Source organism: Anas acuta, chromosome 12, assembly GCF_963932015.1.
Source record: "Anas acuta chromosome 12, bAnaAcu1.1, whole genome shotgun sequence".
NCBI classification, from domain to species: domain Eukaryota; kingdom Metazoa; phylum Chordata; class Aves; order Anseriformes; family Anatidae; genus Anas; species Anas acuta.
The window spans coordinates 17,640,033-17,667,242 of NC_088990.1; the positions used below are offsets into that span (position 1 = coordinate 17,640,033).

At 37.3% G+C, this 27,210-nt stretch overlaps 1 protein-coding gene across 1 annotated transcript in view; it reads left to right on the plus strand.

Moving 5' to 3' along the window:
- The window catches only part of ADAM10 (ADAM metallopeptidase domain 10), a 47,817-nt gene that overhangs the window by 800 nt on the left and 19,807 nt on the right, over window positions 1-27,210 (plus strand). The window contains exons 2-4 of the mRNA XM_068695555.1: window positions 9,616-9,766; window positions 21,976-22,094; window positions 23,528-23,686. Of these exons, the coding sequence (XP_068551656.1) occupies window positions 9,616-9,766; window positions 21,976-22,094; window positions 23,528-23,686 (429 nt within the window). The remainder of the gene's footprint in view (window positions 1-9,615; window positions 9,767-21,975; window positions 22,095-23,527; window positions 23,687-27,210) is intronic.

Sequence of the window (27,210 nt, forward strand, 5' to 3'; positions counted from 1 at the left end):
GGCTGGGTGAGGGGCTCGCTGCTGCTGCTTTGGCTCTGGCACTTACCGCGGCTGAGTGTGCCAAGGCGTGGGGCTTATCAAAGGGATCCGGCCCCAAAGCCGGGCCTGCTGCGCGTTGTCAGGAGGTAACAGGCAGCAGAGAGCTGGGGCAGGGCGTGCTCGTGGCCGGGCTGAGGTAAGGGTGATAAAAAGCAGCGCTGCACATGGCCGGAGCTCGCCCCGCCGTGTGAGCACGGGACACGCACACAGGGCTTCGCTCGTGACTTTTCCCTCGTGAACTCCAGGCAGTTATTAGGGTACCGCAGGGTAACACTGTGGGCACGCTTCTCAAGGCCTTCTTGTTTGCTAAACTAAACTGTGCTGGCATGGAGTTCGCTCAAAGGGGAATTCATTGCCCGGTTGTGAGAGTTGTTGTCATGGTTCAGTTTCAAGCAGGCAAGTACGCTTCCCAGCTCAAATCATGGTAACGTGCATATACTCCAGATATGTAGGAACAGGTTCATGAAATGTATCTTGGAAATTCACGTTTAATTTTTTCTTTGAGAGAAAAATGGACACCTTCAACATTACCAGCAGTAGGAAGTGCTCCTCACTTAGGGTAACAGAAGTACGTGCCTGCCAGTGCTTAGCAATATAGATCAGTCTCTAAACAAAGCTTAACAGTGCTTGATAGGAACCTGGGAACGCTGGCTGGTTCGCGTCTCAGAAATAACCTGTAAAGCTCTTTCCTCTTTTTGAAAGTCTAAACATAATTAGGAAAAAAAAATAACTTTTGAATTAAAATCGCTTTTTAGTAATAGAATTATCGGTTAGCTTTTACTTACATTTCTAGAATTTCTTACCAACTGCAAATGTTTTTGCTGAACTATAAAGTTCTTTATTTAAACGCTTATATTCTAGGAGTACAGTAATGTCTGTGGAAAAGGCAACTTCATCGTTCTTAAGTGTTACTGCAAGAACAATACAACCTGGAAACAACTGAAAAACACAGTCTACCTGTGCTACGTTTGTGTATGGTGCCTCTTGTGCTCACTAGTTTTACAAAGATCTAGAAGCCAAATAATATTCTTTAAAGTTGTATAATTTTAAGCTATATACATATGAAATAGTAATCATTTTGAAAATTACATGAATTTGTACTTTATTGAATGTACTTCTGTATGGTGACACTAAGCTTGGAACGTTTGTCTGGGATACCAGAGTAATTCTTTCAGAAGTACTTAAGGCTTTATGCCTGTATACCCTGTCTACACGCTGTTGTGGTATTCTTGGGGTAGTGTTAAATAATGGTAGATTAACAGAACTGATTGCAACTTCAGTTCACAGTTAATAACAGATGACAAAGTCAAGATTTTTGTCTATTTTAATATTAAGATCCTACACAACTTTTATGGTTTACTTGTTTGATGGCTCATTTGAGGAGAAAACAGTTTAATGCCTAAATGAAATCTGTTTCAATTGATTGTAAATTCGTTTACATTTGCATAATTAAAAAAATAAATAAACTGGAAAAGGAACATAACCAAAAGCAATCACTAGTGTTGCTGTACAGATGAAGTGTACTGCAATGTCTGTATTCTGATGCTTTATAACCCTCTGCATGGCTTATGGTTAGAACAGAAGAGTTATCAGTGATTAACTCTGATAGGACCTGATCATGCTTGGTCAGGTTCTGATACTAGATAACTTCAAGGGCTGTTCTAGAAATTTATTTCTTTACTACCAGTGAATAAATACAACCTTCCTAAAAACATGTATTCCAGCTGGTCATTTTGAATGTAGTTTCAATTACATGAGAAGAAAAGTCATGCCAATTTTCTTTTTTTTTTTTATTATTATTAAGAAACTGGGGAAAGGTAGAATTTACCTTAAGTAGATACACACATCTGAAATTTCTAGCATATAGTGCCTTGAATTTTCAGACTTCCTAACAAAAAAAAAACAAAAAAAAGTGAAGTGAATCTCAGTATTTTCATCAATACCCTCAGAGTTGCTTAGTTTAGGGATCTGTTCATTGACTGATGTTATGAGCAATTTTGACATTTATAAAGCAGTCCTTAGAGGCAATATTCTCCTCAACTGTTAGGAGCATGCTTCATTGAATGTTATGGGAATGCATGCAAATATATTAAACACTACATAATTATTATCATGTCTTTTGAGGAATGGAAATAACTGATAAAATCTGAGGGTGATTTTAAGAAGTGTGGGAATAGTATTAGAAAATACTGAAAAGAAGCAATGAGACCCCCAAAAAGTTTGGAATTAACAAGTGGTCATGCTTTGTCTAGGCTGATCAGATGCTGAACGTCATTGCAAATCTATGACAAATTGTTTCCTGGTAGAGCACACCCTTCGATGGTGTTGGACTTCTGAGTTGTGTCGTAGTGGCTTGTGCTGCAGGATATCAAACGACCTATTTCCCGCTGTGCATGGGAGAAATTCTGTTTTTTTCTGGACACATGGGGGAGTTGTAGGAAGGTATTTATATGAGCTATCAGTATCTGAGAGATTAAATCTGCATCCTTGCTATAGATTGAGAAGAATACTACCCTTCATTAAAATAGCACTCAGCCTCTAGCATGTATCTGGGATTTAAAATTAAAACATTTAGGACTTTATACTGCTGGATGAGGCAGTGTCTGGCAAAGGTGATTATTTCAGAAGTGTACATGGAAATTAAATAAAATCAGGTTTTTAAATAGTAACTTTGAAATACCATCACCCAGGAACCTAAGCCAGTAGTTTATCATTGCTTTTAGAAGGCTCGAATGGTTCAGTTCTGTGCTACGGCAGAGCCACTCTCATGAGCTGCATCGTCTTGCCCTGGCCCTGCATTCCCATCTCTCCTTCACCACCTCTTGACGAGCCAATTCAACCTGCAAATTTAAATGAAAGAAATGACTGCTTTCCTGCCAGACATATCACCTCAGTTGGTTTGTTGTGCAGACCCAGGCCCAGTAAGGAGGAAGAGTTGAGACTTGTGTGGGGATGGGGAGAAAGAAAGGGAGAAAAAAAAAAAAAAAAGCAGACATCAGTTAGTCTGGTGGTGCTGTACTAACTGTACCTTAGATGCAAGCTTCCAGTGAAGGGGAATGATCCTGATTTGGCTTTTGTTTGCATGTGTGTTTTTTTTTCACCAAAAACTAACGACCAAAATAAAACATATTTTTCATCCCAATCGGCTGTAGTGCCAGCACAAGGGAAGAGCAAAAATAGGATGAAAAGGGGTGGCAGGATCTGCCCTTCTTCTAGCAGTCACAAAATGACAGCCTAGATTCATTCTTCAGTGAAATTCTTGTTGGGAGATAGATTTTAGGATTACTGGCTTTTGATGTGCTTCAGCACAGAAGTACTACATTTGAATGTTACCTATACTTTTCAACAAGTGTCCTGTGTAAAGGGAACTTTTTTTTTTTTTTTTTAAGAGAATTAACCAAAAATTCAGAACAGCTTGAAAAAATACAACGTTTTGATAATTTTATCTAAATTAAAATACTATTAATCATTCTCTTAAAGGTTTTTATCAAATGCTGGCACTTCAAATCTGCCAATCAGTGTGATGCTTGCAGTAAAGAGTTGTCCAGTAGGTTAGCTTGAGCACCGAACAATTTCTGATAGTCCAGCATGCTGTATTTTGTGTGTTTCTTTTCCACTAACAAACTTGAGTTGTATTTGAACTATTTGCCATTCTTGTGCAAGTCTTAATCTAAGCGTCTTAATATAAGCTTCACCTTTTAGAACGGTGTGTGCTGGATTTATCCACTTAAAGGACAGTTAAATGTTATCTTTTACCACGATACAGATATACATAATAGATGCCTGTGTTGCTAAATTTTAGTGCTGCTTATTACTAATCTTTGTGCATGTGGACTGAGCTTTTATGTGAATTTCCTCCATGGTGTTTGCAGATACTGAGGTTAGTCTGACCAGCATATAGATCTTCAGGTTCTCCTTAAACACAGGCGTGATGTTTGTCTGCCAGTTGTCAGGAACCTCCCTCTCCCAAAAACCTCTCCAATGTGATAGAAAGCCTCAAAATGGTGTCAGCCAGCTCCCTCAGGGCTCTGGGATGCAGCCCTTCCAGTCCCATGGACTTCTGTACGTCCTCATGGTTTACACATTCCCTAACGCATTTCCTCTGCTTGTCTCTCACAGACTGCAAAGGTTTTGTCTAAGAAAAAGAGTTTTGACAATCTTTGAAAAAAATAAACACCGTGAATGAGCAGCAAAGCCATTTAGCCCAGACCACCAAACAGCAGTTATATATAGCTGCTCAAGGTGTGCCAAGAGGCTTACAGCTCAAATCCAGTGTTGGGTATGTTTCACCCTTTGTATGATGTGCGGAGCTTAGGTAGGAGCTGAGAGGGTGTGCCTCTGACACCCTGTGTCCAGTGTGGTAGTGGCTGTTCAGGAAGTACAATGAAATTCTCAAAGGCTGCTGAAGAGCTCTAGACCCTCACACACAAGGTTTTTTACAGGGACTATCACCTTGGGCCATCTACCTAAATGTTCTGCATAGTCTCTTTAGAGTGAGTCTTTCCTTGTATTTATTTCTAATTCCCTGAAAATAAAGCTTTGTTCTTGGAGGTTTTTCCACTTGGGAAAAGCAACATCTAGTTTAGCAAGTCCATACATCAATCTCCTGTCAGCCTCAAAAGCCATCCCACAGCTACCCTCTGGTATCTGTATACTGTGTTCCTGTCCTCTGCCCTGGCATTTCCCCAAAGTAAAATGGTGGCTGGTTTCACTAGGTTGCCTGGAAAGGTGTCGTGCCATTTTTGATGTTTGTCTGATGGCAACATGATACACGAAATTTGTAGAACAGCTCCCTTAAACTCCACCTGGGTGCAGGTGGTTCAGTATTCCTTACTGCAGGTTTTCTGATTGTGTGCTTATTTTAATAGATGTCTTGAAGTCTCAATTCAAAAAACGATAGTTTTTCGATGGCAACAAAATAATCACAGTAGTTCATCCCAGTTTTAGGTCTGTGTGCTTGCAATTGTAGGAGATTCTTGGGGTGCGAGGCTTTTGGATGCTGTGATAGGTGTCTTCCTTTCTGACACAGACTGCTCCAGTTAGGGGAGCTGCAGCTAGCAGCTGTACCTGCCCGATGGGCCGCAAGGAAGGGCACTGAAGTGTCTGCGGGTGCGTTTGTGATGCCTCTGGTGATGATGCTTATGTGCAGCTTAAACACCGAGTCTGGCAAGAAAAGAATCTGAGACATCTTGTACCAGATACTGCATGGGAAGTACAGTCATCTTTCCAGCTCAACAAACTTTTGCCGTCAGCATCCTATAAATTCGTACCGTATGGAAGCTGAGTTACTCATTGAGCTACCTTTGTGACGAGGAGAATCACTTTTGATTAGTAGCTGGTTTTATTTAAAGGAGATCACAAATCGATTCGAGACTTTGGGCGCTACTGCAGTGTTACCATCATGCGTGTTTCTGGAAATGAAAGCTAACACTCATTTGGAAACTTTGCTTTCAGCCCTGTCTGAAGGCCATCTTCAGAAAGGCTCTGCAATGGCATGTGCCCTGTGTGGCGGGCAGCTGCTTTGTTTTTTTAAGAGGGGAGAGTGCTTGTGGCAAGTACGTACCATGAGGGCCTTTAAAAGGAGGTGTGGGGTTTGGGGTTTATGTTTGCATGTTTGTTTTTAGTTTGGGGGAAAGTTTGTGTGATTGCAGAATGTGTATAACTTTGCTTTAGCAGAAGGGTTCTCTTTGTTTTATTTTAACTTTTGCTTAGCAGAAATAACATTGTAAGGCTTTTTAGTATCAACAGTCTTTCAATCTCTTGTCACATTTGCAAACTATGCTACTCAGCTGAGGGCAGCCTCAGCTTTCCGGGTGACCACGAGGCCTGGAGCAGGTGCAAAGTGTTTTGGGGCCTTTCAGGAAGCTGTCCTGCTTTAAAACCTTTTTCTAGGTGTCTGATGCTGTTTAAAAAGTACCTTGCAATGCTGAAGGAAAAAAAAAAAAAAGCCTATAGTAATTTAAAGAAGGCGTTAGTAGTAGTTGCCTACCACAACTTGAAAAGTTGAAGAAAAGTTGAAGATAATTTAACTTGTTAAATAGTCCTGTGTTGAGAGAGCACAGAAACGTGCACCTTTGCAGCATACAAACTCCTTGGTTTTGACATTTTCAAGGAGTGTTCATATCATATTCCAGACTTACATTCATTTTAAAATTAAAACTTCAATTAATTATGCCAGCAATTGTGTAACTTATGCCAGCTAATTCTGAAGTTTTTCTCTTCAGAAGGAAGTTTTTCTCTTCAGGAAGGCATGTACTGGCAGTCAGGTGAATGCATGTTGTTCAGCAGGCTGATCTAATAACTGGGCCCAGGCTAATTGTGGTTGAGGTACAGAAGTCTCGTGCACAAGGAGGTGTTTCTGGTTTGTGTTGTGGGAATAAGCCTAAAGTGATAGGAGAAACATCAGACAGGGACAACATTCCTCACCCCCAGTATTCCTCGTGCTGGTTGGTGAAACTTTGGCTTTGTAGAGTTTCTTATTGGGATTAGAACTGAGGTAGACATGCTTAAATAACAAATTCTGTGAATGGCAAGGGCACTTAAGAAGCCTCTGGTAAACAAGATGAGGATGGACTTTTGAGACTAAGAGTAAGATATGTAGGCCTTCAGTACCGGGAGGAAATTTGAGTGGAGTTTATCTGCAGTGTATCATTACCTGAATTTTAAAGAGAGATGGCCGTATCATGTTGTGCACGTTCCTATTAAATGCAAGTGACGCATTTGGAAGTATTCATTTATTTGGTCATCTTCTGTATCACTCTGAGGTGCGTGGAAATCAGACATTCTAATCCCTTGAAAAGGAATAGAGATGCTGAGAAATTCATTATAGTAATTTAAAGAAGACCTCGTGGTAATAAATACAGGAAAAGGTAAATTTATATTTTGCTTACAAAATTCTGCTGTTAGTACAATAACCTTTCCTTGTGAAAATGTAACTATTTGTATCGTATTACTGAGGCAAAGTTTTGGGATATGCTTCTTTCCCTGAGCATGCCTGGGCCTTGTCAGTATACGTATCTGAAGGGAAATATTGCGTGGAATCTCTGAGAATTCTCTCTTTGAGGTTTATCATAATATTAACTGATTATGAGATGTACTGTGTTATACAGAATTAATGGTTCTGGAGCAAATTGGGGGTTTGACTCTTCATGTGATCTCTCAGATGCTGTACTTCATTTCTGCAGGGAAAAAAAAAAAAAAAAAAAAAAAGATCAAGTGTAAGGTTCCTGAATCAGGCATAAACTAAAGAACTGCTGTTTTTCCTGAAGTAGGAGGTTAAGGAAGGAAGGCTTTGAAGCTAGGTGGGGAGCCAGGAACAATGGGACAAATGCATACATGCAACTAAGAACAACATTCAGTGACTAAAGTAAATACCACAGAAAATGGGAGGGGAAGAAAAAAAAAAAAAAAGAAAAAAAAATACAACCCTAAAGCAGAAACTGGTGCATAATGTTATTCTATTGATTTTTGGTTGCCCAAACTTCAGAACATAGTAGTAGATAATGCTATACCAATGTAGATGCTATGATATTTAAACAAATGCTATACTTTCCATTCAGGAAAAGTGTAAAGATTACTGATTAACCCTGGAAGTGAAAAAATAGCAACTTACAAGTTCTATGTTCTAATTTTTTGTTGTAGTTAAGACTGCGTTTTTATACTGTAGCTTTCAATAGACAATTCAGGTTTATGTCAGCTCAATCTCTTCATAAATGAAGTTGTTGACAACTGAAATGGTGTCCTTTTTGTGAAAGGTGATGTGCTATGACTAGTAAAAACAATGATCATGCATTTACTGTACTCACTTTATGTTTGTAGCACCACATTACATCTCAGTGCATTGAAAGGACAGAACTGCCTTGTTTCGAGAACAACAAATAGTTCAGCAAAACACCTTCTAAAGTTTTAGAATATGCTTTAGCAAAAGAAAGAACTTGTATAGAAATTTTTACTGAACAGTTCTAAAATGTTCCCTCTAGGAATAAATTTGGCAATGTATTGTTACAGATTGCGTAAAAAAATACTTTTGCATGATAACTGCAGGCTTACCTTTGAGTGCTGTGATTCACAAAGTAGTTTCTGTAATGAATTCTTGATTTGTTCTTCAGAAACAGTTGCTTCTGTGGAGTTACAAGAGAAAAGTTAGTGTTACATTAGTTGTATAAAGTATATGGGATACTGAAGCCTTTGTTTCAAACCGGGCGAATGCTTACATGCTAACTACTGATAAAAGTTATATATCAAAACATACAACTAGGCTTTGAATGTTTGAAACAATATATGTTACTTGATAGCTTAACTCTTTCCAGGCTTCAGTGTTTAGTACCTCAAGAAAGAGGATACAATGTGGGTCACATATAATCTGGCTTTGAAACCAGAACCACTGAAGCAAACTTGCTGTTGACTGTAGTAGATTCTAGATATAGGTATCTAAGTAACTTCTTATGATTGGATATCTTAAATACTGAAAGTGTTTAAAAATATTTTCAGAAAGCATGTAAAAACAACTAAAAGAAATCCTATATGCATACCTCTGTTGTAAAGCCACAGTGATCTACTTTTTTTTTTCTTTCTTCCACATTGTATTCTACTGTTTGAATTTTAACTATCTTTTTGGTCTCTGACCACATTTAATGAATCACCTCTCAGCTCCTTCCCCAAGTCTGTGTTTACTTTTGGCAAGCAGATGCAATATTTTCCATGTGTGGTGTTTTAGAGCAGGCCTTTGATATGGAAGTGCAGTCAAGTGTTGTTCTTGTGAAGAGAAGCACAGCCGGATGTGCAGCAGCAGGGGATGGAGGCTTTGGTTGTTGTTGGGATATGAAAGTACACTTCGCATTGAATACACGCTGTGCTGTCAATTTACTGTGCATACAGTTCTGTGATTGCATGGGCTATGTTAACTAATAAGATAGTAAAATCATTTAGGTTGGAAAAGAACTCTAAGATCATCAAGTCCAACCATGAACCTATCTTAAAAAGAAGTATCCAAAATAGACTGAACTCAGTGTGCGTCCTTGGTGATGGCATCTGTAACACAACTCTTCTAGTTGATAGAATGTTCCATGTAATACACAACACATTGCTAGATGGCATGATTTGCTCTTAGTTTTCCTGGTTACCTGGCATCTAGAATATAAACCTGAGCAGGTGTTTCAGTGCAGTGAGAGTAGAGTGAAAACAGAAGTATAATTCTTTTAGGGAACCAGAAGAAAGGGGCTAAGCTGTTAACACTACTCATGTCTGGATCAGGAGTGAGTTTCTGAGACATGTCTCAAGCATTCCCAATGTAGTTTGCATTGTTGGAGTAGTTTTGATTGAAATTAATGTGGAAGATGCCCTTCAAGGTCCATCTATTGCACTCCAGCTGCAAGTATGCATTCAGTCTGTGGGACCACAGTAGAATGAATGTGAGGTATAAAAGGGGGTAAAAAAGAAAACCAAAATGTATGTTGTGTGTGGGAGTCAGGTTCTCATTGTCACCGTTTTGCTCCACAGATGTGTCAAGCTTTGTAATGTGGTTGTTACCTTAATAATTTCTCAGACATGCTAAACTTTCCTTATTTCTCTTTTCAGGCCAGTATGGAAATCCTCTAAATAAATACATTAGACATTATGAAGGATTGTCTTATGATATGGATTTGTTACACCAAAAACACCAGCGTGCCAAAAGAGCAGTATCGCACGAAGATCAGTTCTTGCGCCTAGATTTTCATGCTCATGGAAGGTTAGTGGTATTTTAAACATGTACTTGTTTTAAATATTTTAGTCTTTTTTTTTTTTTTTGTGATATATAAATGGTGAAATCAAGTCACTAGGTTTTTAACTAGAATATACTAAAATGTAATGTTTGCAGTTTCTATGGAGTGTTTGCTCTGGTTTCCAGTATAAATGTGAAATTGTTACTTGTAATCACTCATTCAAACTTCTGGTGGTAACTGTTAATGTACTTCAAAGGTTAAACACAGACATATTGGGAACAGAGTGGCACGTGATTCTGTGCTGCTAGTGCAGCCTTGGCATGTTGGTTTGCAAAAAAGATGCCAAACCTTGCCTAAACAAATTTAATTAAAGAAAAGTACACTTTCAAATTGCATTTGAAACTACAAAATTGGCCCCCAAAGTGTTGTTTGATGTGTAGTAAAATGGCATTTGTTTTCTGTGCAGCTGTGGAATTTAGCAGTTATTTGACATGGGAAAAACATGATTGCTGCTACAAGATTTGCTTAGCCTTATATTTAACTTCTGACTGGAACTTCTCAGGTAGAGAAGTTAGATATCCAGTGTGAGCAGTTGAAGTATAATAGGAAGATGTTACCTAGGCAATTCTGAAATAGAGAGATCTTCCTTTTTTTTTTCTTTTTTATAATTAAGAAGGAAGTGAAAGTACGTTAAAATATTTGTCTGTATCTTTGTTTCTGTGCAACTCTGTCCCATGCAGCACCACTGTCTTAACATTTTTTTTTTAGGAATATGTAATGCCCTTGGTTGTTTAGTGATTTAAAACAAAATTTAAGTAATTAGCACTTGCTAAATAATTGCTGTCCATATCTAGAAACATAGGAAGCTTGACAGAGAAAAAAAGGTAAAACCAGGTCTTCCAAGTCCATGTTTGGAGTGTTTGTTCCTTCTGTGCCAGCAAGTAATTTCTTCAGGGAATGAAGTGTTGCTACGGGAGGTGTATGTTGTAATGACTGAATTTTAGTGCATGTTCCCAAAAGGTTAGCGTTAGCATTGTATTTGCAACTGCTGTAGAACAGTAACCAAAAACCTAAATTCCTGTCCTTAAGACCACATTTTAGGGTGTGATTTTAGTCCAAGAAATTTTATTATTTAAAGGAGAGTCACACTGCTGCTGTCTCTGCTTTAGCTTCACAGGCTATCATTAGTCTTTGCTATTAAATTGTTCTTATAAACAAAACTGCAGAGTAGAATATTGCAAAGGCTCCTCATAATGTAAACCTCTCTACTTTGTAGTTAAATCTCCAGGGAAGTTACAAGACAGTGAAGTTCCATTGTAATGCTGCCACTCTGAAACAGCTGGCTGACGGTTAATTTAGGCTTACCAAAGTGGGGAACAGGCCTGACAGCATTCCCAGCATCTTCTGTGTGCTAGTGCAAGTAGTCTTAGAACTATGCAAGGAATAGTATCTGGGAACTGATCGAGCTGAAAATTATTTGGCAAAAAAAGATTGGTATGACTTAAAAGGGTAATGCAGGGAGGATCAGACTTGTTCTTGCTGGGAGCAGTCCACATTTCTGTCTGCTTGAGCAGGTTCATCTTGTCGTTGGTAAAGACTCCATAATACTCTTTGTAAAACAGAGCTCCTGGCGTAGCCTGTGCATTCTCTCTGTGATAATAAGGTGGGCTGAAAATCCTCAAAAGAAGTTAACAGTACCGGCAATAACGAGGTCTAAAAATTCTTTTCTTTCACTTTCAGGATCTTAGTTGCACCTGGCCATAGATGAGCAGGTCTAAAAAGATTTTGAGAACAGCTACTGTTACTCATGAAAGAAGCTGTTGATACTTACTTTTATATGTGGAACTGTTTCTAAGTCCCTGTGCTCTGAGGGATAAATTTTCCATTAATGGAGGAAGCTGAATGGAAATATAATGTAAGGGAAACCAGTCTATATATCAGGATTTTGGTAGTTTTCTGTGATACATGCAACACTTCCTGCCAAAGAGAGAATAGTTGCCAAGATATAAACTTAGTCCACAAAGTCCTGCTAATGAATTTGAATGTGTTCTTAAAAATTGTTTTCATTTTTCTTTTAAAAGTGAATTAGGAAAGATCAAATGAATTGTGTTTTAATATGTACAGTATGTTTAGTAACTTTTGAAGAAAGTATAATGACCGTTTGGATAAAAGTGTGAAGAGGATTGCCTTTTTGTAATTGGAATTGGCGTATTGTGACAAACTATTTAAGTGATGTGTATCATCATGACAACATTAAAACCTTTCCATCAGATATTCTAATTAGTTTGTAATAAGGTAGAAAAACATTTGTGCAAAATACTTAAACAATTTTGATTTAGCCCATAGACTCTCAAAGTGTATTTTTACTTTAATACAGCCAGTGAAACTTTAAAGCATTCAGTTAGCATGAGGCTTGAGCTTCGGAAAACTCAACCCTATTTTTTTTTTAATTTTATACTAAATAGTTCATTAAGACTTTGGGCAGGTACAGTGATCTATTGGCATACAGCCAGAGTACTTCTGAGACCTCAGCGTGAAGTATTTGTATGAAAAATCTTTGCTCTCTGAAACTTTGTTAGAGTACAGTCTAGAAAAATTATTAATTATCTAATTTACTAATGCTGTCCAACCTGCTTCTAGTTAACTTAATAAAGATAGTAAACAGCTATTAGCTATGTCAGTACCCTGATGCTAATCTCTGTTTTGAGTTGGCTTCTGAAGAACTGTTTATCTTGTGTGGACAGGAAACAGTGAGGAAGCTGCCCTAGTATCTACAGCAGTTCACTGCTGGAAATAGCAAATGGAGCTAGCTGCGCCACAGTGGCTTTTATGCTGCATTTCAGGTACAGGTTTGAACTTCGTAAGCCTAATTTTCCCATTTGGGCTAGAAGGGCCTGTTGGTCACACTGCTGGTCAGGATAGGGAAGTGATTTGGCTGTGTGTTTATCAGCCTGCCTAACTACTCATTCAATTCACTGTGTAAGCAAACTTGTTGTTGTCATAAAAATGGGTGCAGAAATAAGCAGATGTGATAAGAGGGATGATGCAACACTACTTTTCTCAGTGGCAGTGCTGATGTATGCCAGAACAGTATTCAGCAAACTTAAGGGTTTGTTGTCCAGAAAATGGTTGGCAGCTAGAAGTATCCTCTGATTGTGGAAGTTGCATCTGTTTTTTTTTCAGTAGGTTGTTCAGGTTTAAGAGCTCTACTTCACAGGACTGTTTTGAAAAAGATAAAAGAGAAATAATACCAAGTGACTACGTAACCACGGGCTTAGGAACTGTTTAATAACGTGAAATAGATACTGTAGTGATAGAACTAAACCCACAGCTATCATTCTTCACAGCCTGCTACGTAGTTCTGCAAATGGGTGTATATCACACCATTGTTTGAGAAACCCTGCCTTATTTAATCTTCATCTGAAAATTAAATGTTACACAATAAGTCTGTTAAGAACACATTTTTCAAACTTCTTGTTGTTGGGTGATCTAAAATACAACTTGCTATGTCAGGTTGAATGCCTGTATTAAAACATACCGACCACTATCCAATGCTAAAACACTAGCTTAATAGGTAATTTAAGATCACTGAAAGTAAGCTACAAATTCTTTTGAATCATAACCCACGTAGTTTAGATGAGTTGATGTTGTTGCTTCACCAGTGGTGCAGAATGTGCTTATTTCTAAAAGGCTTGAAATCAGAAGGAATTTGAAGTTAAAAACAATACAGTTAGGAATCATACTATATCAAATGTGACATTTTATAGTGAATGTTTTAGTGTGAGTTAATTTAAGGTATCCTTTGAGCACAGGCAGGATTCACACAAAATTAATGAATGCGTGGGGTTTCTATTAACCAGTTAAGTTCCTGTTATGTTTTAGTTTTTAAAAGAAAGCACCCAAATGGGATGGTTCATAGAAGAGCAATGCCTGTGGTGCCAGGATGAGATACAGTGAAGTAGTTTAATGTGATATAACTTTATTTTGCGTGTCAAGGTAATGTCAGCAATTTTGAGAATGCAGTTCTTCGCTGAAATTGACGTAGTATTTTATACTTGGCTCGGCTTACTAAAACATAAAATGTGTGCTCATGTGCATACTGAGCACAACCCTTCTCATGCAGAGAAGTTTGAAAGTTTTCTTTATCAGTATAGATGTTTGCAATATACCAATTGCAGAATATCTTAAACTGAGCTCCCATCAACTGCAGAATGTCAAACATATGCTGGATGCTTCTCTATCAGGGATTCCATTTTCAGGACAGAACTTCAAAAACTTGCCTGTCCTCTGGTGATCTCTGAACTTAGAAACTGGGAATTGCTGAGAGCCTGATACATTCAGAGCAATAAAGGAACTACAGCTATGTAGTGTTTAACTGTACTCTCAGTCGTTTTACATAATGCTTTCCTAATAACTTATGCTTTCTAATTTTTTCCTAATTTGTCCTCTTAATAACCAGTCCACACCCATGTTCACTCTTTCACCTGGATTAGTTGATGACTCTTGCTTGGTAAAGTTGCCTCTGCTACTTCAGTGAGTGAACAAGTAGAATTTTTCAAGAGGCATTTGAACCCATAGCACCTTACTACTAAATTAAAGGTACACCAAGAGCTTCCTTCAGATCTTTTGCAATTTAACGACCATTTTTCTTAGGTTTTTACTTAAAATTGCAACTAAAAAAAAAAATCTGTAAGTTAAGTTCCAACATTGTTGCTGTTGGAACATATAGCCTCTTTGTAAGCAGTACAAATGAAAAGACCTTTCATACGGTTATGCTTCTGAACACTTTAAATTATTCACTTCTTTGATATTGGTAGATTGTTTCTATAAAACCTGAGATAGCTGAACAATACGGGCGTTAGGAATAAAAGTGCTTCTCTGTGTTTTAATTTGGGCTTACAAGTCATGCAGCTAAACCCATCCCAACATCTTCAAATCTTAAAAACTAGCTCAAAATAGGAAAAAAATGACATAAAGACTATAAGGTTTTATGTCAGTTGGTGCAACTGCATTAACCTGATCCTCAGCCTTCACCTTATGCAGCTTATCTGGACTCAAAAGTACTTCTGCTCTGTCGTCTGCTGACTATCATTTCAGATTTCAGAACACTGCATAAATGCTTGGGGAGGCTTGCGGTATGCTATGAGCTATGCAGCATTTCTGGGGCAGTTGTGAATGGCAGGAGTGGAGCACAATTTCAATCTTCCTTCCAAGTGTTAATTTTTATATTCTTGGCTCTGTAATTCGTAACCCATTTTATTGCCCTCATTATTCAGAGCTGTTAATTGTTTGTGTTTAGGACAATTGTTGACTGAGTGGATTATAAGAGGCAAGAAGGCTACCCACAAGGAAGTCACATCTGATTTCTTGAATCTCAAAAGTGATGTTGTGAGATGCTGTCAGAAATGGCCTGCAGTAACTGAGCTAGATTCTCTTGGATTAAAGAAGACTGTTTTGTCATCTGCTGGCTTTTATTTCACATTAGCTGTTCTTTTTATAGCTTTTAATTTATTTTGAAGTACTCCTGTAATTTTGCATACGATATAATTCATGAAATTAGTCTTCTGGTTTCTTTGAGTCTGGTAACAAAAAGCATATTCTTAGTTACTGGGCTAATCTAAAAGTTTATGTTGTGTCTTTGTTTTCCAGTTCCATGTGTACTTAAAATCCCAACTAAACAGACTAATTTCTTAAATAAGCTGTTTTAGTGGTCATCAAATAGGGCTGGCTGGCTTCTGTGATTTATTTATTTATTTGTTTGTTTGCTTGTTTCCAAGATTCTCCTCCTACAATTCATTTTAGGCTGTCCTGAATTAAAAAGCAAAAACAAATAACCCCAAACTGCAGCATTTTCAGCATTATTCAATGCTCTGTAGCCATTCTTTCATTATCCTGCATCTATTATCACTTCTTTTAAGTTAAATATCTTTTAAAATATCTTCCTAGTCAAGAGACCAATGAATCAGGTCTCCCTTTTTACATCCATTTTGTTGAAAAATATCTGTAGGCTAAAGATTTGTCTTTCAGAGATTTGATAAGCAAGAACCTAAGTTCTTACTCATTCATGGCTTAATCTGTTTTCACTGATACTAATGAAAAAAGAAAAGGGTTGATCTGTGGGTTAAATGTCTTGCGTTTTATGGGTTTAAGTACAGTACCTTGGAGTTTGTTTAGCAGTTGGGGAAAAAAAGCATTTATCATTTCAGTCGAGTTCTCCTGGAGAACCCAAGTCTCACTCTAATGTCTCTTGGCATCAAGGTGAGCCTGCCCGGCTGTGGCGCAGAGCTTCCTGGAGTGTGAAGGCGTTAGAACTCTTTGGCCAGCAAGCTTTGGTGTACGTAGCCAAATGAAAAGCGATAGGCTTATATTAAAGTGCTTAGGGAACGTGTTTTCTATCTACTCATGCCATGCTACCAGCTAGCAGATTTATCCTGATGTCTTTCTTTGTTTCACTAAGAAAACTTCTTTATAAACTGGTTTCTTAGTTTGAATTCATGCAGTAGCTAACATTTTTTTTCACCTGTTTTTTTTGGGTTTTGTTTTGCTTTTTTTTTTTTTCCCTCACCTGTTTTTGAAATCTGTTAGAACCTGGCACATGTTCAAACCTTATGTAAATACAGATGGGAAGGTTGTTTTGGATGAACAGGAAACCAAGTGGCATAGAGCTTGTACTTTAACTCTCCTAACTAAAAGTTTGTACTGAAAGGAAAAAAAAAATAATCAGCCCTGGATAAAGATTATCTGCTCTTAAAATCTGAGCACTGTACTCTTGAGGACAGAGAAATGCTTGACCTACTTTCTAGGAGTGTACACTGGACAACACGTAGCTACTTGTTAGCCTACTTGGATGGTTTCTGCTATCGGAACCAGCTTATGTGTTTACAGCTTGGTATATGAAAAATAATCAGTGGCACGTTGTTTAAGGTGAAGGCTGCCTCCTCAGTTATGTGCTTGTAGAACAACGAGCTTGGCAGGTCTGACTTCTGAAGGTCAGGAAAGAAGTCTCTGAGCAATTAGAAAAGCCACTGTAGGGGTGTCAACAGCAAACAAACATGAGCTGCAAGCATTCTAGTTGGGATTGCTCAGTGCACTGATGCTGTCGAGATGTTTTTTTATGTGAATACCTGCTAGAGGCTGATATTGTCTGCCCGCATCTAAGTAGTCAATAGAAAGAATGCTAAACCTGGAGACCCCGTCACCTGCTGTTTCAAAGATGCATTTTCTTTAGTGCAGGTAGACAGACCTTGGGAATCGTCGGTTACATGCTGATGGATAGTGTTTGTAAAAACAGCGTAAAGTAATAATGAGTACTGTTTCTGCATGCTACTGATAGTATCTTTCTCTGCAGACTTTGTCGGTATCCTAATGTTTTGAATGCTTCATCATGGCCCTAGACTTGTACTGAAAAGAAATGGAATAATAGATTAAACATTAATTCTTGCATTTGCACCTTTAATGTTCTATTTGTCTTGTGCTGTCAGCATATGCACACAGCTTTTTGTTTAAAACTGCTTGCTCTGTGATTAGAGCACGAGATTCAAATAACCAGAGCCCATGGGAAACCAGTGTTTTTTTAACTAAACATGTCACTATCACCTATTTTTCTTCAATTATCACCAGGTTGCTGCATTATGTATTTGCAAGTCCCTGAGGTAAACTATGGTAAAATCAAAATCTACCTCTTGATAGTCTTTAGGGTACTGCTGTTAATGAGCAAGGCATGGGAAAATGTATTTTTAAACAAAGCCGACTATATAACAATGTGTACAGTTTTACTAAAAATTCTGGCTTCAGTCAAATGAGCAGCCACACAGTAACTAAATGCAGTTGCCAGGTATGTGTAAGACAGGAGCAGCAATCAGTAAGCAAGGTCAAATCTTGGTCTTAATTGATTTATGCCTATTCTAAACACTCCTGCTGCTGAGAAATGTCTTACGCAAGTTAGTAAGTGTGAAAATAAAATGAGCATTATTTTTCTGGAAATAATTACCTTCTGCCTGGTGTGTAATTAGCCTAGGAAATAGCTTAGTCTATACTGCTACAGGTGCTAGAGCAGAGAACTATACATGCTGCAGATATGGTAATTACAAAACAAAAACAACTTTGAAGCTTCTAGCTTATTGCATTGTGGCTGGCTTTAGAAACCATATCCATGAGTGACACAGAAAAATCAGTTGCTCTTCTCTGGAGTCTTCTGTCCTCAGAACAATTCATGATGTTACTGGATCTTACCCAGGAAAGAAAACCAAGATGCGTTCTCTTCCATATAATTTCGAGAGGGATAGAGTCTAGTGTATAGTCCCTTTAAGAAAGGGGAAGAAATACGTACTTAGAAGAAATCTATAGTAAATGTTAGATCAACTTCTATATCAGGTGAGACACCAAAATGGATTTTCTGTAGGGTCTTTGGAAATTTCTTACTGACAAATCAGATGCATTACTGAAGTTGGTGGCTGCATTCTTAATTCTGTCTTTGTAAAGTGGGATGAGCTGGATTTTTTGGGGTCCCTGCCAGCCATGCATTTGTTTGGTGCAGCCATTACAATTTGGAGTTTCCCCAGCTACAAGCTGTCATCTTTCAGTGCAATTAATTTCAGTGACACTCGTAAGAAGCGCATTAACATGTCTCTGCATAGCCATAAAAATTGAATTTACTTTTCCTATTATAGCTTTCATGTAATACACAGAGTTTTATGATTATTGTTGTTTAAAGTTTGGTAATCTGTTAAAGTTGTTAACTCTTGGAAGCAGAGACTGATTGGTAGTTTATTTTTCTTTCCCTGACTGCTTATCTTCTCCCTCCATTTTTGATGGGGAAGAACTAAGGGAAGAGTAGTCGTTTCATTTTCAGAATGAGAAGGGTCAGCAGTCCAGACAGATAATCCTGTTACCATCAAGCATGTTTGAATGACCAAGAAAAGACCTATTTAAAAATAGCTCTGAAGTGTTCAGGTTATCTAATAGTTTGGCTAAATTAAGAAATCAAATGGTTGAGAATTGTCCACATGAAACACATCTGCATTATTTTGTACTTGAAAAAGTTCTCTAATCCTGCAAAGAAAGCTAATTATATTAATTATCAGATAACTGACAGCATAGCAGACTTAGTATTTGAGTTACAATTTAGTGTTGTGTACCAATGCCAAAAGGAAGAAAGAAGAAATGAAAAGGAAAATAAATAAATAAAGGCTTCCTAGTTTTAAACCAGTGAAACTGTATTTAATACATCTAACTTCTAACAGCCCATGTTGAAGTGACAGCGTAATAGTGATGGGAAGGGGATGCCACCCAGGAGGAAGAACAATTTCCAGCTTCTATAAACTGTGCTCAGCTTCCCCTGGCCCCTCCAAAGGGGAAGGTAGTGCAGGCCATCTACTCAAAACTGACCCTAACGAATGGTTACAGGATAGTCAGCAGTGGTAGTTCAGGAGTGCAACACAAAACATTATACTAATTTGTAAGATGTTAACTTAGGTGACTTGGTGACTGAGGACAGGATAGCTTGGATGACTTCCAATCGAGGCCAAGGCTTGTTCATCTATCTACTTTGTTATTTCAGGCTCAAATTGATAAATGATTCACTTTGTTCTATGGTAAAGTCCAAATTTTTCCTGCTCCACTTACATATACAGGAGTTAACGTGTAAGAAGTATTACGTTGTGTTATAAGGTGTATTTCAAACCTACAGAGAAGTTCCTGATGCAATTGGCTATTAGAAATAACAGTTTCTCCAGTGTCTTTTTAACTGAGATTTTTCTAGTCGTATTCATGTAAGTTTAATTGCAAAATAATTGTTTCGTACATCTGAGCAAATATAATTTTGTGTCTTTTTTTTTCTGGAAGTTTACTTTCTTCACCAGGAAAACAAACAAACATACAAAAAACAAAACAAAACAAAACCAACAACATAATTTTAGCCATATTAGATGTTCTTGGTTTGAGATTAGGAGAAATTTTGGCTCACCATAGACAAAAATATAGAATTATTACAGTAAGAAGTCTTTATCATATGTTAGACGTGGGAGGAGAGCTGCTCTAAAGTACTGAGGGTCTCTGCTCATTTAACTTCAGTTCAGATGTACTTGGAGAGAGTCTGATCCATCGTCAGTAACTGCGGGGAACTTGGCCACAGGGGAAATTCAAACTGAAGTTCAAATCTTTCTAACACACAGAGCACAGTATTACAAAGCGAGTAGAACTTCTTCAAGTACTTGAGTGAAAATCCTTAAGTTCTTATCATTCCTGGTCTTACTTTTGTCTGCCTGTTCACTTCCAATTTCCTTGCAGAAAAGCCACACAGAATAGTGTCGTGTCATCCACCCATAATGTCTTGTATAATTTTGGATAGGGTGCTTTCCTGCGATGCTCATTCATGTTATTTCATCATCATCATTATCCTGTTATGAAAAGACAGCTTTTTAGAGCTAGTAAAGATGCCAACTGAAAGGGGAAGAACTCTTACTGGGTCTGTCTGTGACAGTGTCAGTACTACTAGCTTTTGTAAAGCACACACGGGTGGTGACCATCCCCGTGTGGGTACTGTCTGCATGTGGGTAGATTGTGACTGTTTACTGACATGCATTTTTCAGTGACTGATATTCAAGTACGTCTGTAGTGAGTTGTTTCTTCATTTTAAGAGGAGAATCTACCCAGCTATATTACGCCCATATTGAAATAATAATGCGAGCTCTGGCAGGTTTGGCTGTAAGCCTGAGTGTCACAGGGAACTGCTGAAGTTTAACCTTTCACATCCATTAGCCATATCTCAGAATTTCATAACCTATAACCTCATAGGAGATAACTCTCATGCATCACCAGAGGATAGTGGTTGCTTTGAAGGTTCATTTTCACTGTGACGACAATAATAAATAAAGATGGTTTGACTGTAGCATAATGTGTGCATTATAGAATAGCCAACATGAGTCACTATAGAGCCCTTTCAAGCATAGGCATGCCGTTTTGCTTTGATCTTGAATTTTACATTTTAGCATATAGTTGTTTCAAAATATTTATACCTATAGTTTCATTATAATAGCTAATATGCAAGCAAAAATGCAAGATATTCTGTGTTTAATTAGGATAAAGCCTAATTACTTCCTAGTGTATCTAATTGACTTTACACTGTGGTCCTTAATTCTTTTGGTTATTCTTCTGTTAGTACAAATGGACAGAAGCTTTCCCTGTGGAAAGTCAGCTCCGTCATTAGTATACAGTGTGTATTCAGAGACTGGTCGTGCCCTTTTGGATGAAGACTCTGACACAGAGCTAGGCATCTTACCAAGGCTACTCTTGATGTAACAAATTGGTGACATAACTATAATATTCCTTCAAATTCAAGATTGTGCAGATCTAAGAAAATCAAGGATAGAAGTTCACTGATCTCTATTTAAACAGTGTGTTGATACAGAATTTAAGAAAATAACAAGTGAAATACTGAAATAATGGATGTCACAGGTATGAATTCATCTAGGTGTTCCTGCTTCAGCAGGGGGATTAGACTAGATGATCTTTCAAGGTCCCTTCCAATCCCTAACGTTCTGTGATTCTGTGAATTCAACCTGAGTGTATAACACTCAGGTTATGATATGTGACTGCTGAATCAAACTTCCATTTTCTTACAAAGATAAGAATGTCATATGTTTCATACAAAGACTGCCAGTAGGAGTTCTGTCAAAGAACTTAGTGTTGTAATTTGGACAAGATAATTAAAAGAGTGGAGTTGTTTACATAGTTACACGCGTAACTCTACCAGTTTCAGGATTTGCTTTAATACAAATGTTTCAGTTTGAGATGAAACAGTAATTAGCTCACCTACATGTCATTTACATTACACTTAAATTTTGGCAAAGAAAGTAAAATAAGCTGATAGTGGTTCTTATTTATTCTCCTTCTCATCTATCTCACAGAAATAATTGATTTTTCCTATAGTTAAATCTGCATCTTCTTAGAGGAGTGGGAAAGTCAGCATTTTAGATGTATGCACTTAGGTCTAACCCCGTTTTCTAGCTTAAATCTTGTAGATTTAGCTTCTTGTATCAAAAGCATCTAAATAGTCTTGTTTAAGGAAATCTTTCTAGGCTATGGTCAAATTATTGGATAGTATAAACATTTTCCATAGGTAAATTCTACAGTTTTGCAAATTGTTTGCCTGGCAGTGCTGGTCAGAAGTACTTCACTGAGTGCTTTTGTAACTGAAGCTCAAAGCCAGTTTACCATCTGTTTTTATTCACTTCAGGCACTTCAACCTTCGAATGAAGAGAGATACATCTCTTTTTACTGAGGATTTTAAAGTAGAAACATCAAATCAAGTAATTGATTATGATACCTCCCATATTTACACTGGACACATTTATGGTAAGTACTATGCTTTAAAATGGATTAAAGTGCAGTCATTTTAAAACAGAAATTTTTAAAAGTACATGCAGGAAGTGAATATCAATATGATTAGGTTACCTACATTGTTAAACTTTAATAATGCATCTTAATGAAATTCCCCCTGCTTTTATTCTCAAATGAGTGATAGTTAAATGATTTTTTTACTTGGTATTTCTTATACATACATGGAACTTGAGGCTCAACTCTGTTTATGAACTTATTCTTTATAGAAGTCTGATGCATTACAAAAAGAAAAAGCTGTCTGCATTTAAACAACAAAAAAAGTAAAATCAGATACTGTTCTTAGTTTAAAGAAATTGAACGACTATAGAGCTGCCACCATTAAGGGTAAAATACCTCATTTCTGTTATTTCAGTAAATATAAAAGAAAATTGATTAAAAGGGAAGGAGAATGAAGGAATTAAAAGTAGATGAAGAGGAGGATTAAGACTTGCTCTGTCCCGCTATACAGTCTGTCTCAGATCTGAAAGAAATCTGACTGGCTCCTGAAGATCTCTATTAGTAATGTCCTGCAGTCTTAAAGTGACTGTTTTGAACTAGGGAAAAAAAGTGTACACAGTGCTTAATATGCATCTAGGTAGACCAGCGTGCTTGTTGACTTGAGTATGCCAGATGGCTTTTGAGGTATGGGAGTTGGAAGTACAGTTTTGATAATTTGATAGTGTGATTCTGAGCCCTCCTCAATGGAGAAGTGTATAAACGTTTTTCAGTAATCTTCTGTGCTTTTTACGGAGATGGCTTCTGGGGATGTTGCATGCTGTAGTAGACAGTTGTACATTTGTAAATGTTTCAAACACATAATCATTTCATTCCACATTTAAACCTAGCTACAGTTTTAAGAGGGTTATGCCTGAAGAGAAACATGGGTGTCTTGCATATGGGGAAATCTTCCTCAGAAAGCTTTCAGAATTCAATATACACTCAACGATTTTTTTTTATAATTGTATGAATAGGTGCATAATGACAGCACTAGATTATAAGATTTAATGCTCCATACGTGAAAATTCTGGAATATGGAGTTGAATTCTTCATTGTATGCTTTTTAAGTCTGTCACGTATGTATCTGATTTGTGCTGAAGGCTTGGGAAGCTATTGAACTCAAGAACTATGATTCTGGGCAAACATATCTTACTGTTGAATATTCCTAGCCTTCAGAGTTCAGACACAAATTTGCTGCAAGAATGTTTTACTGTTATTATATTGAATCTTACTACTGTATAATTAATAGGTTTTTACCAGTTGGAAACTGCTGCACTATTAAGATAATTATGCAAGTATCATGCCTTAGCATAGTCTGATTAACATCTTGTGTAGAGTGTATTCTTGAAGTTTGCACAGGACTGAAGGCTTTTAGGAAGGTATTAAAAAAAGGTACATTTTTTCCTTAACAGGTGAGCAAGGGAGTCTTAGCCATGGATCTGTTATTGATGGAAGATTTGAAGGGTTCATCCAAACTCATAGTGGGACCTTTTATATCGAGCCAGCAGAGAGATACATTAAGGACAAAACCTTACCGTTCCACTCTGTCATCTATCATGAAGATGATATCAGTGAGTATTTCCATTTTGTGCTACAGATGAATTATTTTTGTTATTAATTGTCAAAAAACGTAAGCTGTTTATAAGCATCAAGTGAGACTTTGGTTTGCATGTGACAATGTGAATTGTGCTGTTCTAACGTGATTAAAACTTACGGTGTGAAAAAGATTTAGTTTTCCTTATTCTGTCATTTTAAGCAATCCTTAGCATATAAGCAGTGTATTTTCTGCTCAGTGGACACACGTTTCTTTAGAAAAATGTCTTTTTAACACTCCTTGGTCTGATTGATCTTTCCTGTGATCTGTAAAATAAAGTGTACTTAAAGTTCAAGACCCTATGCATTTACCAACAACTAGTAACAGTGGTGTTTGTGGAAAATGAAAGCTTCACCTGCATGTATAGGTCACAATGGTCTTCAGATAGCTTTCTAAAAGATATGGTGGCACCCAGTATGTCCTGTTTTAAACAGCTCTGATGGAAGTTCTGTCTTAAGTCTATACCTTAAAGGACCAAAAGATTTGATTTTATGAAAATCAATATTGCTGTCTTGTAGGAGTAAATTCATCACTTGAGAGCTGGATAAAGCTAACAATGAACTTGGTTCATAGTAATGTCCTATTAAACTGAATAGGAGTAGGATATATATTCAGTTATTTATTTAGGTGATAGTATGTTGGCTTACACTGTTTTTGCTCTTGAATCTAGTGCATCAGTCATCAGTTAGAAACAAAATCAGATTATCAGAGAGGATTGTCTCAGTCTTTTCCAAAGAGCCACATCTAAGTAACAGTAAAATATGGCTTCCAAATCACCAAATGAGTGAGCATTGGAGCTTGCTCAGCATGGTTGAAAATAGCCCATCCTGAAGCTAATTCCAAGCAGCAGTATTAGAAAATGCACCACTCCTGGTGTTTACAAGGCAGAGTCTGATGTGCGTGCCTGATGGTTGTACAGTTTAATGCTTTTCTCGTTGGTATCCTAGACACTTCTATGATTTCTGTGGTCTGAAATATCTTTAAGTATACAACTGCTTCTGTTGCTTTCTTAATAGTGCTTTTGAAATTATTTTGTTTTTGCACCTCCTTAGACCTATTTTTGAAATGAACTGCATTAAAAAAAGTAGGCTTTACAGTAACTTCAAAAATAAAAGCAAACCCTAATCTGTTACTGTATTAATTCTTGTGAAATAGAGGCAAACTTGTAGTATCTTACACAAGACAAAGGCAACAAAAATGCTCACATAGCTAATTTAGGAGAGACTGGGGGAGGAAAAATCTTTGCTTTAATTTGGTATATTTTCTGGTCACCCACATATCTGCCTTTTGAAACAATATGCTTTTTAGTGCCTTTCAGAAATCACAATGCAACATATGATTAGCATCTCAATGAGCTCTTTTTCAGTATTTAAACAAAAGTGTTTTTTGTAAATGGGGATTATATTGTCAACTTTGTAAGGCTGCTTTTGTCTGTGTTACAGTAGATGTGGTGACCAGTGGAAGGCAGCCTTCTATTCATGACTTGAAACACAAGTTGAATGATTTTAGTTTCTAAGTCACTCCTGATCAAACAATTTTATAATTTAGTGCAAGAGAGATGTAAACTACTGTTTTCATTAAAATGTTTTGGAAGCTATTTTCTTTTAAGGGTTAGGATTTCATTGGAGCTGTATTTATTGTATTTAAATCCCGTATGCTGCAAATGTATCCCTGAGTTCATACAGTCAAATACAAAATCAGTTGCCTGTTTCCTCAGATCAACAGTAGACAGGAAAATCCTGTTCAGAACTTCAAGGAAATGAAAGTGGTCATTTAATCTTCCATGGTCTGGGAAGAACTCTACAACTGAAAAGTAAAGGATTTTGTAGTTTTGCAAAGTAGTATCTGCTGATTGAACTGTGTGAGGATTGCAGACTGTGTGAGAATTGCAGACTGTGTATGATTTGAGAACTTGATTTCTTTTTTTTTTTTTTTTTTGTTTTGTTTTTTGTAGGGTCATTGCTAATACTGTAATGAAGGTCTACTTGGCACTTGTCATGGGAGCACAGTGTGACAGATGGCCTATAATAATAACAAAAACAAAACAAAAAATACAGCTTTAATTCTATCTACTTAAATTTGGATTTAGTTCTGACACTGTTGCTTTTGCTAGTATTGGCCAGATCTCCATGGCTGTTGAAGGACTGAATCTTCATTATTTTTAGTGGAACCTTGTCATGTCCTTTCCCCTGCTGCCTAAAGCAGTATCCATTGCGTAGTTAACCTAAATACTTAAGAGATTACACTATTTGCTGACAAAGATTCTTCATCACATTTTTTTCATTTTGTCAGATGCAAAGGTATTTAAAGGATAAAAATTCTTTTATTTCATCTGAGTGTCTATAGTTGTATATATCATTAATAACTTCTACCTCTCTGCTATCTACCTAGAATAAGATAATGAAATGAAAATGATTTTGTTGTTTTTTGATCTGTTACTACTTTTCTTTTTTTTTTTTTTTTAAACATCGTGCCAGATTGTACTGAAATGGAAACACAGACTTTCAACAATAGAGAAATCAAGTATTTATTTTACCTGAGGATTTTTCCTAGTTGGAGAATTGATCCTGTAATTAAATTCTTCTTTGATAGGCTGTGGTGGAAAATAGGGAAAATAGGCTTCTAGTGTTTTTCAATTTAACATTGACTGTAAGCAGCAATTTTGATGGTAAAAGCACGTGTGTTCTTGTGATCGGTTCATGGGGTTGTGGTAGGGGTAAGCCAAGAAGCTCGTGATCCCAAAGAGCCAGCAGGCAGCTGTACCTCTCAAAGCACTTAAAAGCATCACGAGAACATGGATCAGACCGCTGTGATGGGGGGCAAAGTTGTCCAAGTCATCTGACACCAAGTAACTCCTGTCTATCTTCAGCAGTGGAACTGCTGCAGGGGATGGTGGAAATAAATCTTGGAAGATGAACAGGGAACAGTGCCTTCACAGTTCAGGGGTAATTCATTATTTAACAAAAGAAAGCTTTGTGTGTAACGTTCTCTGTAAACAAGGCGTGCTCCCAAGCTGTACTACCCACTATTACCTGCCTCCTGTTTTTAGTGGAGTGTATTCAAATCTGTTCTTGGGATTTGTTTTTCCCAGCATATGCTAAATGGTGGCAATTGTTGTTGCAGCCTGTTTAATGTACAATTTTAATGGTCATACACTTAAAAGTGTTTCTTACCAAATTACTACTTTTTGAGGTGATAAATATTTGCTTGAATTGCAGTTAGTCAATATTAGAAATGTATTAAGGAATTTCCTAACCTCTTTGGGAAACAAGATGCAGAGGGAAGACTGCTTGTTTTGTGTAATACATTGGCAGCATTCTTTTCTAGTACTGTACTGTCAATTGTCATCATGCCAAAGAATGAATAGAAGTGTGCTGATAACATAAAATGGTGTTTTGTGCTGGTGCAAAATATGCTGTGCAGTCATGTTTCCAGTTACTTTCTGCAGATTCCTGCAGTTGCCACTTGCAATTGCTTTGAAACTATGGTGGCTTTGCACAG